This window comes from Camelus ferus, chromosome 6 (genome assembly GCF_009834535.1).
Source record: "Camelus ferus isolate YT-003-E chromosome 6, BCGSAC_Cfer_1.0, whole genome shotgun sequence".
Classification (NCBI taxonomy): Eukaryota; Metazoa; Chordata; class Mammalia; order Artiodactyla; family Camelidae; genus Camelus; species Camelus ferus.
Window position 1 is genome coordinate 24,651,290 of NC_045701.1, and position 13,276 is coordinate 24,664,565.

Here is a 13,276-nt window from a genome sequence, read left to right on the forward strand (position 1 = left end):
GAGAAAAATTTTTTAATGTTCTTTGATAAAGAAATGTCATTATCTTAGCATTGTATATGTTAAAAATGCTATCAAAGCTATATTTTTGGTATTTAAAATTATACAGTCACCAAATTATGCAAACTTAGCACAGAAAAGGAAAAACATTACTAACAATTCTATAAGCTCAACAAAATCACTGTTTACATTTTGATAAAGCACCCAGTAGCAATTCATTTTAGATTTGACCACAACTGTCACTCATTCTTCTCATTAGATTTCTTTAGTTACTTCTGATTAGTTTAAGAATAAACTAACCCTTGAATTTTTAATTTTGCATTTGTCTATGAGTTTTGTCTAAAAACATTAATAGCACATATAGTTTTTGTTTAAGTAATCTGAACACAGTAATCAGCAATGAAACAATTTGGAAGGAACATGAGAAAAGTATCTATATTTATGTCCAGCAAAATCAGAAAAGAAAAACCAGTTCTCCACCCTAGATTAATCGACAGAAAAGCTAAACTACCTTTCTAATGAAAAGTTGTTTGCCTTAAATGTGCTATTAGGGTTTAAGTGACTATTTATTATCTTTAAATCTGGTTTTTAGTTAATAGGCCAAATAGTTACACAGTTCCTGCTAACTATATAAATCTTTAGATAATCCTTTAATTGGTAAATAAATTTCTAGAATTTTATCCTAAGGTCACAGTCATGAAATACCAACAAAAACTGATGTGGAAAATAAAGTAAGTGTCCAATGAAACATTAATGGTTAAATAAACTGTAGTACAATTACAAGATATAATGGCTAAATTCAAAGACTCTGAAATCAGACTGTGTGGGTTCAAATTTTATGATTTCTACCACTCAATTCCAACCACCACTATTCATTATCATTACCAATACAAACAAAAATCCCATCAAAAACACAATAAAAATGAAAAGATTGATTCTGATGGTGCTTTTAAAGAAATCTATTTGAATACAACATGCAAGAACAAAGAAAAACTTAGGCAGAAGTACACAAATCTTACTAGCAATTACCTCTAATAGAGATAAATGATTTCTAATTAATTTCTTCTTTATAATTTTCTAACTATATAAATATTCTACATGAAGATTAGTTTAAGAGTCAAGAAAAAACTTAACAATGACAAAATATGCAAAAAGATTATATAGAGTTTTTTTGCTCCCTTATTCGATAATAAAAATCTAAAATATACTAAGGTTAAAATCCTACTTGATGTAGGATGGTCACAGTAACACAGAACACAGTTTGCTGGCTAAATAAAGTCCTATCCATTACGTTAGTTTCCAAATATAGTGTTTTAAAAATGTTACCACCTTTGAAAACAAGTACGTGAACAATTCATATCCACCTTGCCTAAAGCAAAATTATTTTAAATAAATGAAAATCACAACCCTTTTAACCACTTTGGTTCAAAACTGACATTATCTAATTCTAAAAAAGGATTAAGTTAGTCAAGTACTTCTCAGTGGCCAAGCGAAAACATGACATCATTTTACTTCAGATCAATTAGGTGTCATCTTTCTTCTGCCCAAGCATAGAATCTGAGATCTTTTCCTCTTACAATCACAAGACAATCATGAGGTGAGCTTTATGGATTTCATTACAAATCTAGCATATCTGAACAGTAAGAGCTGTTACAACTGACAACTCTGGCTGGAAAAACACTGTAAAGATAATCTTAAAACAAATGTAAGCTAACATTAAAACAAAACAAAACACTACCTTAACTGTCTCATTAAAATAGTCAAATAAAAAAACCAAATGAAAAGAACTTTCATACTCTATTACTGCTTAGGTTTAAAAAAAAACCAAACACCTTAACTTTGAAGATTTTTCTTCAAACACCCTTTCTTGAGTACCGACTATGTATATGATCAACACTGTACTAAACATCAGGAATCAAAGATGAGCAAGATACAATTTTAAATCCAAATAATCATGTGTTATGAAATCCTTCCAAGCCAGAATGAAATAGAAAGGTAAATACCCTTCTGATGATTTTTGATACTGATGAAGATCCTGAACTGTTGAAAGCTGAAAGTTGTCTACCAGCAAATAACCAAATGGTTAGCCAAGTTATTGGAACAGAATAGGTGCTCAAATGTTTACTGAATTAATAAATACTCAAAATGGAGAGGATTTCCACTGTGAAATTTAAGGCCTTAAAAATATTTATGATCTAACTGTATCATAATCATTACTTCCTTGGAGTTTAAAAAAATTAGATAATAGGTTATTCTTTTAAAACCATTTTAGTTGTCTTTGCAAATGATCACTAATACTGTAAACCTGACATAACTATTATCATAAATTACAGTCAACTTGCACTCCAAATAATTTCAAAATGTTTATTTATGCCAAGCCCATAGATGAATTATGAAACAATTGGTCCTAACAGAGTGGTTAAATAAATTAGAATAATTTTATAACCTCCAATATATTCCAAAATAAGAATGAAGCATGTAAAAACTTTAGCATATCATGAAATAAATGGTACTAAGGCAAATTTAAGAGTTTCCTTTGGCGGTTTAATTCTGGACACTGATTCTTTTTTAAAAATTTCACATTTTGCTAGCATCTCAGTATCTCCCACCCCCTTTTTGCATAATTAAGGTTAATATATTAAATATACATTATCAGATTCAGAATTTTTTAAACTTATAAAAACTATTTTTTTCTACCTGAACATACTTTTAGTTATAAAGGGGCTATCAAACCAAGATACAATGGCAATCTTCTATTGAAAGATGTAATATAACTAAGCTAGATGTATCATCTAAAAAAATTGAAAGTGGAATGGCAAGCAAGATAAAACAAACATGACCATACACGTTAGCTTTCATTCTAATCATCTTCCTTTTCTAGTTATGTGTTGATTAGCAATTGCTGCATAATAAATTACTGCAAAACAGCAGCTTCAAGAACAAGTATTTTGTTATCTCATAGTTTATGTGAGAAATTTGGGAGCAATTTAGCTGAATTGCTCTGGCTCACAGTCCTTAATGAGGTTACAGTAAAGATAATAGCTATGGCTGCAGTTAACTGAAGGCTCAAACACTTGTTAGAAAGCCCCAGTTCCTTGCTGTTGTTGAAAGAAGGCCTCAGTTCCTCATCAAGTGGATCTCTTCATAGAACTATGTCCTTGTATACAGTAGCAGGCTTCTCCCTGAGTGAGTGATCCGTCAGAGAGATTAAGATGGAAGTCACAAATTTTCTTATGATCTGCCATCGTTTGCCATATTCGATTTGGGTTTTTAAAAATTGAAGTATAGGTGATTTACAAAGTTGTGCTAGTTTCAGGTGTATAGCAAAGTGATTCAATTATACACACACATGTTTTCATTTTCACATTCTTTTCCATTATGGGTTAATATAAAATATTGAATATAGTTCCCAGTGCTACACAATAGGTCCTCGTGGTTTACCTATGTTATATAGAGTAGTGTGTATGTTAATCCCAAACTCCTAATTTATTCCTCTCCCTATCTCTTTCTCCTTTGGTAACCATAATTTTGTTTTGTATGTCTGTGACTCTTATTTCTGGTTTGCAAATAAGTTCATTTGTATCATTTTTTCCCTTAGGTTCCACATATAAGTGATATCACGGTATTTGTCTTTCTCTGTCTCATTTATTTCACTTAATGTGATAATCTCTACGTCCATCCATTTTGCTACAAATGGCATTATTTCATTTTTTTTATGGCTGAGTAACATTGCACTGTAATATATATATATACACACCACATTTTCTTTAAGCATTCATCTGTCAATGGACACTTAGGTTGCTTCCATGTCTTGGCTATTGTAAATGGTGCTGTTATGAGCACTGGGGTGCATGACTTTTAGAATTACAGTTTTAATCCAGATATATGCTGAGAACTGGGACTGCTGGATCATAGGGTAATTCTATTTTTAATTTCTTAGGGAACCTCCATACTCTTCTCTATAGTGGCTGCACCAATTTACATTCCCACCAATAGAGTAGGAGTGTTCCCTTTTTTCCATACTCTCCCCAGCATTTATTGTTTGTAGACTTTTTAATGATGGCCATTCTCTCTGTTGTGAGTTGCTATCTCACCACAGTTTTAATTTGCCTTTCTCAAATAATTAGCATTGTTGAGTATCTTTTCATTTGCCTGCTGGCCATCTGTATGTCTTTTTTGGAGAAATGTCTGTTTATAGGTCTTCTGCCCATTTTTGGATTGGGTTTTTTTTTTGATATTAAGCTGTATGAGCTATTTGTATATTTTGGAAATTAACCAGTTGTCGGTCTCATCATTTATAAATATTTTCTCCCATTCCGTAAGTTGTCTTTTCATTTTGTCTATGGTTTCTTTTATTGTGCAAAATCTTTTAAGTTTAACTAAATCCTATTTGCTTATTCTTGCTTTTATTGCTGTGATTTATGTCAAAAGAATGTTCTGTCTATGTTTTCCTCTAGGAGTTTTAGAGTATCAGGTCTTACATTTAGGTCTTTAATCCATTTCAAGTTTATTTTTGTATATGGTGTTAGAGAATGTTCTAATTTCATTCTTTTATACGTAGCTCTCCAGTTTCCCCAGCACCACTTATTGAAGAGACTATGTTTTTTCCATTGTAAATATTCTTACCTCCTTTGTTGTAGATTAATTGACTATAAGTGTGTGGGGTTTATATCTGGGCTTTCTATCCTGTTCCGTCAATCTGTGTGTCTGTTTTTGTGCCAGTACCATACTGTTTTGATTACTGTAGCTTTGTAGTATAGCCTGAAGGCAGGGAATGTGAGTCCTCCAGCTCCATTCTTCTTTCTCAAGACTGTTTTGGCTATTCTGGGTTTTTTGTGTTTCCATACAAACTAGAATTTTTTTTTGTTCCAATTCTGTGAAAAATGCCATTGGTAATTTGATGGGGATTGCATTGAATCTGCACATTGCCTTGGGCAGTATGGCCATTTTAACAACATTGATTCTTCCAATCAAAGAACACAGTATATCTATCCATCTCTTTGTGTTGTCTTCAGATTCTTTCCTTGTTGTCTTACAGTTTTCAAAATACAGGTCTTTTGCCTCCTTAGGTAGGTTTATTCTTAGGTTTTCTTATTCTTTTTGATGCAGTGGTAAATGGAACTGTTTTCTTAATTTCTCTTTCTGGTATTTCATTGTTAGGGAACAGAAGTGCAACAGATTTCTGTATATTAATTTTAATGTCACATTCTATTTGTTAGAAGTGAGTTAGTAAGTACAGCCCACAGTCAAGGAGAGGGAAATTACACTTGAGTGAAGAGAGGAGTATGAAAGAATTTGTGGACATATTTTAAAACCACCACTGTTTGCTGCTCTTTGGACAAGTTATTCACACTTTCCTCATATGCAAAATACACTCACTCTGGAAAACACTTAACTAAAAATACATTTATTTTACATTTTATTACTTATTTCTTATACCAAATTAACTGAAATTCACTGTATTTTTAAAATAATAATTTACCATCAATAAAATAAACAGATTCATGTATTAAAACACAAATAAGAACTCTTAAAAGTGCAATGAGGATATGGACAATTAGGACACATCTATTGAAAACAAATTACATAAACATAAAAAAAGGTTAAAAATTATAAACTTGAAAAAATATTTAAGGGCGCAGAAAATACCATTATGTATTTAAGTGAAAAAAAAAAAAACTATAGTACAATGATATCATAATAACACATGTGTGTACCCATTTATTTGTACAGAAAAAACCCAAGGCTATATTTAAAAATATGTATGATGGTTATTATGGATGGTAGTGTATTTATGTTTTATTCCTTGAACTTTGTTATATTTCTCAAATTTTCAGAAATAAAAACATTTCTATTTCCTGATTATAACTGTACAGAAAATATTTTGCCAGGTCTTTAGATCATTAACAATAAAAATATGAATAACTGGTTATTAATACAAGATATACATACAAATTTTGGTTCTTTCACTATTATCCTAAAAGTATTAATACTTTTGGATATCAAAAGTACTAAAAAGAAAGTCATAAAGCTCAGAATCACACAAGCCAAAAGCAACCAACAAAATTATATAACATTTTAGCTGAGTAATGATGGATGACACCACCACATTATTATCTGTTTTTATGAGTCAATACGTTGCAAGGAAACTAGTAATAAAACTTTAATGGTATCATGACATTCATTAATTTAGCCATTTCCATTCTATTTAGATAGCTTATTTTTTATAATCAATATTTCATACACACACCCAAAAAACTATGTATAAAATTTTTTAATATATTTCTATTTCCTTAAATTGATTTCCTGGATCATGAATATTTTGATTTTTAAGGCTTCTAAATACCTATCACCCAACTGCTTTCTAGAAAAAAATCTCCCAATCTATATTTTCTCTAGCAGAGTGTTAATCTGTCAACCTCATGGATAGACACAGTCTATTAATATTTTAAATTTTTAAATTAATATTAATTTTTAAATCTTTGGTCATTTGGTAACTAAAAGATGTTATTTACAGTATCTGCTGATTATCAGTGAGACAAAACAGAAGGGTGTCCATAGGCTTATTAACAATTTGAAATCACTTTTCTATGAATTTTTTTTTAATATAAGTACTTTGCCTATGGGACAGAGCATCTGTGATGGTTAATTTTATCTGTCAGCTTGGCAAGGCCATGGTGTCAAGTGGCTTGGTCAAACACCAGTCTGAATATTATAAAGGTAATTTTCATATGTGGCTAACATTTAAATCCGCAGACTCAGAGTAAAGGAGATTATCATCCATAAATGGGTGGGCTTTAATAAGAAAAGATTTAAAGAAAAGACTGAGGTCCCCCAAAGAGGAAGGAAGTCTACTTTGAAACTGCCTTCTGGCTCAAGACCAAAACATCAACTCCTGCCAGAATTTTCAGCATGCCTGTCTACCTGCCTACCATGTGGATTTCGTGCTTGCCAGCCCCTACAATCACATGAGCCAATTCCTTAAACAAACAAACAAACCCTCTCTCCAAATATATTAATACATACATACATATACACACACATATTCCATTGGTTCTGTTTTATTTCCTGACAAACACAGTGTCTTAGAAATGTTCTTAAGAATTTACATGAATTATTTATTTATTAAGGCTAGTGATTTCCTCCATATCCTTTATGTTTAGAAATACCTTTTAAACCAAATTACTTACTTGTAAGTTGTCTTCTGCACCTTCAGCTTCATTTTTAAATGCTGGGCATCCTAAGAAAACAGGTAGAAGTTAATTAAGCATACAATATTTAGATTTTAGTATTATTGTCTAATTGATAATATCACTGTGATACTATAGAAAACTGATCAGAGACCATTCTGGACTGCTTGGCAACCAGCAGTTGGCCACTCATATGTGCCCCTTTGTTAGAAGAACAGAGAAAAAAATGATTGTCTTTCTCTTCTACAGGTACATTTCCAGTTACTTACTAAAGACATACCTTCAGTGAAATTTTGCTATCTCGAGCAAGCCCTGTCCCTGATTTCTTTGAAATAGTCAAACTGCTAGGGAGGTATATGCACCACATTCCTCTGGTGTTTAGATAATGTGCACATGATTTATTCAAATTTTCTAAATACTATGACCCAGGAAATAGTATTTAGTACCCCAAACAGGATTTTAGCTGCTTTAGTAAGAAAGAAAACAAATGAGCCTTAATCCACTATTGACAGTCAATTATTGCTACTGACCTTTGCATACCAATGTCTCTGTATAAGTTTTCATGGTGTTCAAGAGTGCCTTTAGTTCTGATAAATTTGTAAGGAAGGATTTATCCTAGCAAGTATTCTGAGTTGATGCTACCCTTGAGAGACATAGCTAGTACGGAGATGAAGAGAAAGCTGCCCTATGGCAAGGGCTGCATAGTTTATTCTTACTGTCACGGAAGGCTAAGTAAGAAAAATGTAATGTGATTGCTGAAAATCTACACAGTGGCTGATAATAATGCTAACCAGTATGTTTCAAAAAATGTTCAAAGACAACAAGACAGGCTGAATTCTTTTCTACCTGGCTAGGAATTTGTAAGCTTCCCCTTATTAACTGTTTTTTAAAAGGTTAAACCCAATCTATTTGATCCAAGTGAAAAAAAAAAAAAAGTACGCTCTTATGAGAGTATGAGTAGGGGCATAAGAGTAATTCAAAACTTTAAAAATTCCAGCAGCCACGGATTATGATTTTCTTTCTAAAGCATTGGTTCAACAGCAACTAAATATCAGAATTAACTTGGGAACTTAAAAAAAAATACTGATGCCAGAGTACAGTCTCAAACCAATAATGTCAGAATCTCTGTGGGGTGAGGCATTGGGCATCATATATTTTTTTATTTTTAAGTGTCTTGCAGTGATTTGAGAACCACAACTACTACTGGCGAATCTGAGGATCACTATTCATCTTCCCCCCTCCCCCAAATCATGATATAATCATTTGACAATCTGTCATCACATCTGAAATGCACAAGAACTTAAGGAAAAACAAATAAATAAAAAGGAATGCCTCAGCTCCATTCCCCAGATAGTATGAGTGAAGTGGTCTGGAGTGGAGACCAGTTCTTCTATTTCTCAAAAGCCTCCCAGGTGATTCAAATGTGCAGCCAACAATGAGAACACTGAAAATAGGGAGAATTTATGGGTTCTTGTACTAAAGGAAAAATGACTGCTATCATTGCTTAGAATTTTATTCTGAATCAGAAAGCAGATTGTTTACCAAATTCTAGTTTTTTAAAGTAGCTAAATAAATTATTTAATTACAGCTTCACACGATATCAAAACATATTTGTACTGAGTATTTCTATGTTTTTGCCTGTGGTTTATCTCATTAGTTCATTTCTTTTAATTTTCCTGTTAAAATGCCATCTTCAAAATATATAAGCCACACTGCTAACGTATTTTGATTCAGTTACTTTATATAAGGTTATTTCTATTAACAGAAAAATTTCCTTTTTAATTAGAAAAATAAATCAAATCTTAGTTATGATTTCTTTTAGGGGAAGAAATGGGTTTTAACTGATTTCTTTTTGTTTAATTAAGCAAAAGCCAGTCTTACATGTAATTACATTCTTCCTCCCTCTAAAACATAATAAGCTTTAGAGTTAATGATATAATAGGTTGGTAAGATATACAGAGGGATGATTAGGGATGTGGTCTCTGTCAATCCTTAATAATGAAATCAGGTAAAGAGTTAACAATTACTGGAGTCTATATCCATTTGATTAGAAATTTTCTCTTTATCATTATCAAAACAAAGATATGAATAACATACACACACACAAGATTTTGAAAGTTGTATCTGACTGCTTCCCTCTTCTTCAAGCTCTTATTTGAAAACATGTGAATTATCTGAAAGCTGCTGCTGCTGTTGGGCCCTTCAAGGTAATACTTGTAATTGGTACTAACTGTGATGCGACAAGTATAAAACAGACTAAGGAACCCATTATTTTATCTTCACCTTGTCAGCTTTTTCAAAGTGTAATCTCATATTACAAAAGCTGACGTGCTTTAAGTCACTTCTACCCTATATAACCGATAAACAAGTTAAGAAAATAATCAAAAAAACCTACCTTGAGAAATATCCTCTATAGCTCTCCGAATGCCTCTATCGAAAGCCCTAGCATCAGCAGGACTTTGGAAAGTAAGGCCAAATTTCTTGTCATCAATCTTCCAGTGGTGAAATGTTGGAGTGACCTTATTGTAAATGAGGTCTTTTTTAAGCATACATTCCAAAACCACCTGCCAAAAGTTAAATGCCAAAAGTTACTATACATATATCAAATGCATCAAATATAGCTCTTTAATACAAAGTTAGGTGAGTAAAGAGCTGTTATATTTTAATAAAAGAATTTCCTTCCCTCTATGAATACAGAGTCTTGCTACTTAATACTTCACAAAGTCACATAATACGAAATTAAGATGGGCTTAAAGAAGATTCTGGGAAGACAGCAGAGTAAGAAGCACCACGAATCTGTCTCTCTACCTAGATAAAACTGCACTGGCAGAAGCTGTCTGATGTGATTATGCTGGAACTCTATAGAGTCTGATGAAGGCTTGTAACTTCGAGGGGAAACCACAGACAGTAAACTGCAGTTAATTTTGGTTAATTTCAGCTATTAGCACAGTAGCAGCACTGTCCTCATCCCCTGCTCCCAGCCACAGGGCAGGGAGCTGTGCACATGCTCCTGGCACACTTGCACACAAATTACAGGAGCCAAGGTGGGTAAAAAGAAAATTGTCCTCCAAATATCAGCAATCTGTGCTCTGATCACTGACTGTTGCTTCTGATCACTGAGGTTCAGACAAAGAGGAGGGCAGCCATTTGACCTCCACTGTTGTATTTTCCCTCACTGTTGCAAGTTCCTCCTCATCAGAATAAAATGACTTCCAAGGCGTTTAAAGAGCCAGTTCCCATTCTTATCTGGCATTTATCACTTTTTGCCATTTTCAGAGCCAGACACTGAAGACCAGAACATTCAAAAACAACTACATAAACAGGGAAAATTATAAATTGACTATGCATACCAAGGAAAGGCTCAGAAAAGATGAGAAGACCTTAAATTTATACTTCAAGCTGATCCTTGGCACAGAGACAACCTATAACAATTCAAAAAAAAAAAAAAAAGTAACAAAAAGTAGGTAACTCGAGGGAAAGGGGACAATCTGATTTCCAAAGTTACCATATTATAATTTAAATGTTCAGTGTTCAACAAAAAGTCCCAGGCACTCTCTCTGGCTTTCTGAGATGATCTATACTCGGTCTATGGAGTGTATTTCTCTGAGTAAATCAACTTTTACTCAAAACAAACAATCCCAAAGCAGTCAAAGAAATAGCAAAGTACAATCTACCGAGAAGAAAAACAAAACAAACAACAGAAAATCTGAAAAAGACCTGATAGCATATCTATCTATTAGACAAAGGCTTAAAAAAAATGATGTAAAAATGTTCAAAGAAATGAAGATACAGAAAAAGTAAAAAAGAAAAAAGAAGTATGAACAAAATGGAAATATCAATAAAAAGAAAACTGAAGAGGAAACTAAAAATGAAATTCTGGAGCTGAAAAGTAGACAACTAAAATGAAAAATTCACTAGAGGGAATCAAAAGCAGATTTGAGCAGGCACAAAAAAGAACAGATGAACTTGAAAGTAGGACAAAAGAAATTAGAGTCTGAGGAGCTAAAAGAAAAAAGACTGAAGAAAAGCGAACAGAGTCTAAGGGACCTATGAGGCATCATCAAGAGGACCAACATACACTTCGTGGGAGCTGCAGGAGAGAAAGGGATAGAGAATATTTGAAGAAACAATGGTTGAACATTTCCCAAATTTCATGAAAGATAAGCATATAAAGATCCAAGATGCTCAAGAAATTCTGAATAAGATAAACTCAGTAAGAGCTACACAGAGACACAGACTCTTGAAAGCAGCTAGAGAGAAGTCTATTGTCACATACAAGGGATCCTAAATAAGAACACCACCAGATTTCTCTTCAGAAACATTGAAGACCAGAAGTTAATGGGCAGACATATTCAAGTGTTAAAAGAAAAAACTGTCAACCAAGAATCTTCTATCTGGCAAAACCATACTTCAAAAGTGAGAAAGAAATTAAGACATTTCCAGATAAACAAAAGCTGCGGGAGTTGGTTACAACTAGATCCGCCCTGCAAAAAAAAAAATGCAAAAGGGAAACCTGTAAGGTGAAATAAAATGACACTAGAAAGTAACTTGAAGCCATATGAAGAAATAAAGGTAAATAAATAGGCAATTATAAAAGCAGCATTATTTTAATTTTGGTTTGAAACTGTACTTTTTGTTTTCAATAAAATTTGAGACTAATACATTTAAAGAAAAAAACTAATTACCAGCATAAAAATTAATCATTGCTATAACCTTGGTTTGTAACTCCAAATATTATTTTCTCCAAAATTTGAAAGGCTAAAACATTTAAAAAAAGTATTAATTTATGCTTCTGAGCAAACAATGTATAAAGATGCTATTCTGTGACATCAAAAACTGAACGGGGTGGAGACAAAGCTGTAAAGGAGCAGACTTTTTGTATGTTATTCAAGTTAGGCTGGTATAAATTTCAATTAGAGTGTTAAAACTTTAGGATGTTAAATGTAATCTCCACTGTAACTACAAAGAAAATAGCTATAGAATATACACACAAGGAAATAGGAAAGGAATTTAAACATTTTGTTACAATCATCTAAACACAAAAGACAGGAATGCAGGAAATGAGAGACAAAGAGCTATCAGGGACATGAGAAGATAGCAAAATTTCAGAAGTCCCTCCTTATCAGTAATTACTTTAAATGTAAATGGATATAATGGTCCAATCAAATGGTAGAGATTGGAAGAACAGATAAATGCACATCCAAAGACACAATTAGGTTGAAAATCAAAGGAAGGAAAAAGACATTCTATGCAAAGAGCAACCAAGAGAGCAGGGGTGGCTATACTAATATCAGACAAAATAGACTTTAAATAAAAACAGACATTACAAGAAAGATATTATATATTAATAAATAAATGGTTCGATAGGGCAAAAGTTATAACAACAAACATCTATGCACCATTAATAACAGACCATTAAAATATATAAAACAAAAATCAACACAACTGAAGGGAGAAACAGGCAGTTCTACTAGTAATAGCTGGAGACTTCAATACCTCGCTCACAATAATCAACAGAAGAACCAGGCAGAAACAAAATAAAGAACTTAACACAATAAACCAACTAGACTGAACAGACATATACAGGACACTCTACTCAACAATATAACACACTTTCTTCTGACGTGCCCATGGGACAGTTTTTAAGACAGACCCTGTTAGGCCACAAATTAATCTCAATATATTAAAAAATATTGATATCATACAAAGGATCTTCTCTGACCACAATAAGATGAAGTTAAAAATCAGTAATAAAAGAAAAACTGGATAACTCAAAAACTTTGGGGAATTAAACAACCAATTGATCAAAGAAGAAATCATACGGGAAATTACAAAATACTTAAAGGATGAAAACAACAACACAATATACCAAAACTTATAGGACACAGTAAGAGCAGTGCTAAGGGAAAAATGTATAGGTATATAAATACTTGCATTAAAAAAAAGATCTTAAATTAACAACGTAACTTTACAATTTAAGGAACTAGAAAAGAACTAAATCCAAACCTAAAAGGAAGGAAATAATAAAGATGAGAGCAAAGATAAACAAAATAGAGAATAGAAAAACAGAAAAAAAAATTGATGAATAC

General features: G+C 32.4%; 1 protein-coding gene across 1 annotated transcript in view; it reads right to left on the bottom strand.

The window, feature by feature from the left end:
• SPRED1 (sprouty related EVH1 domain containing 1) overlaps nucleotides 1-13,276 on the bottom strand; it is a 105,450-nt gene that overhangs the window by 25,484 nt on the left and 66,690 nt on the right. Inside the window, exons 3-4 of the mRNA XM_006192048.2 lie at nucleotides 9,583-9,751; nucleotides 7,188-7,237 (exon numbers count right to left, since the gene is read on the bottom strand). Of these exons, the coding sequence (XP_006192110.1) occupies nucleotides 7,188-7,237; nucleotides 9,583-9,751 (219 nt within the window). The remainder of the gene's footprint in view (nucleotides 1-7,187; nucleotides 7,238-9,582; nucleotides 9,752-13,276) is intronic.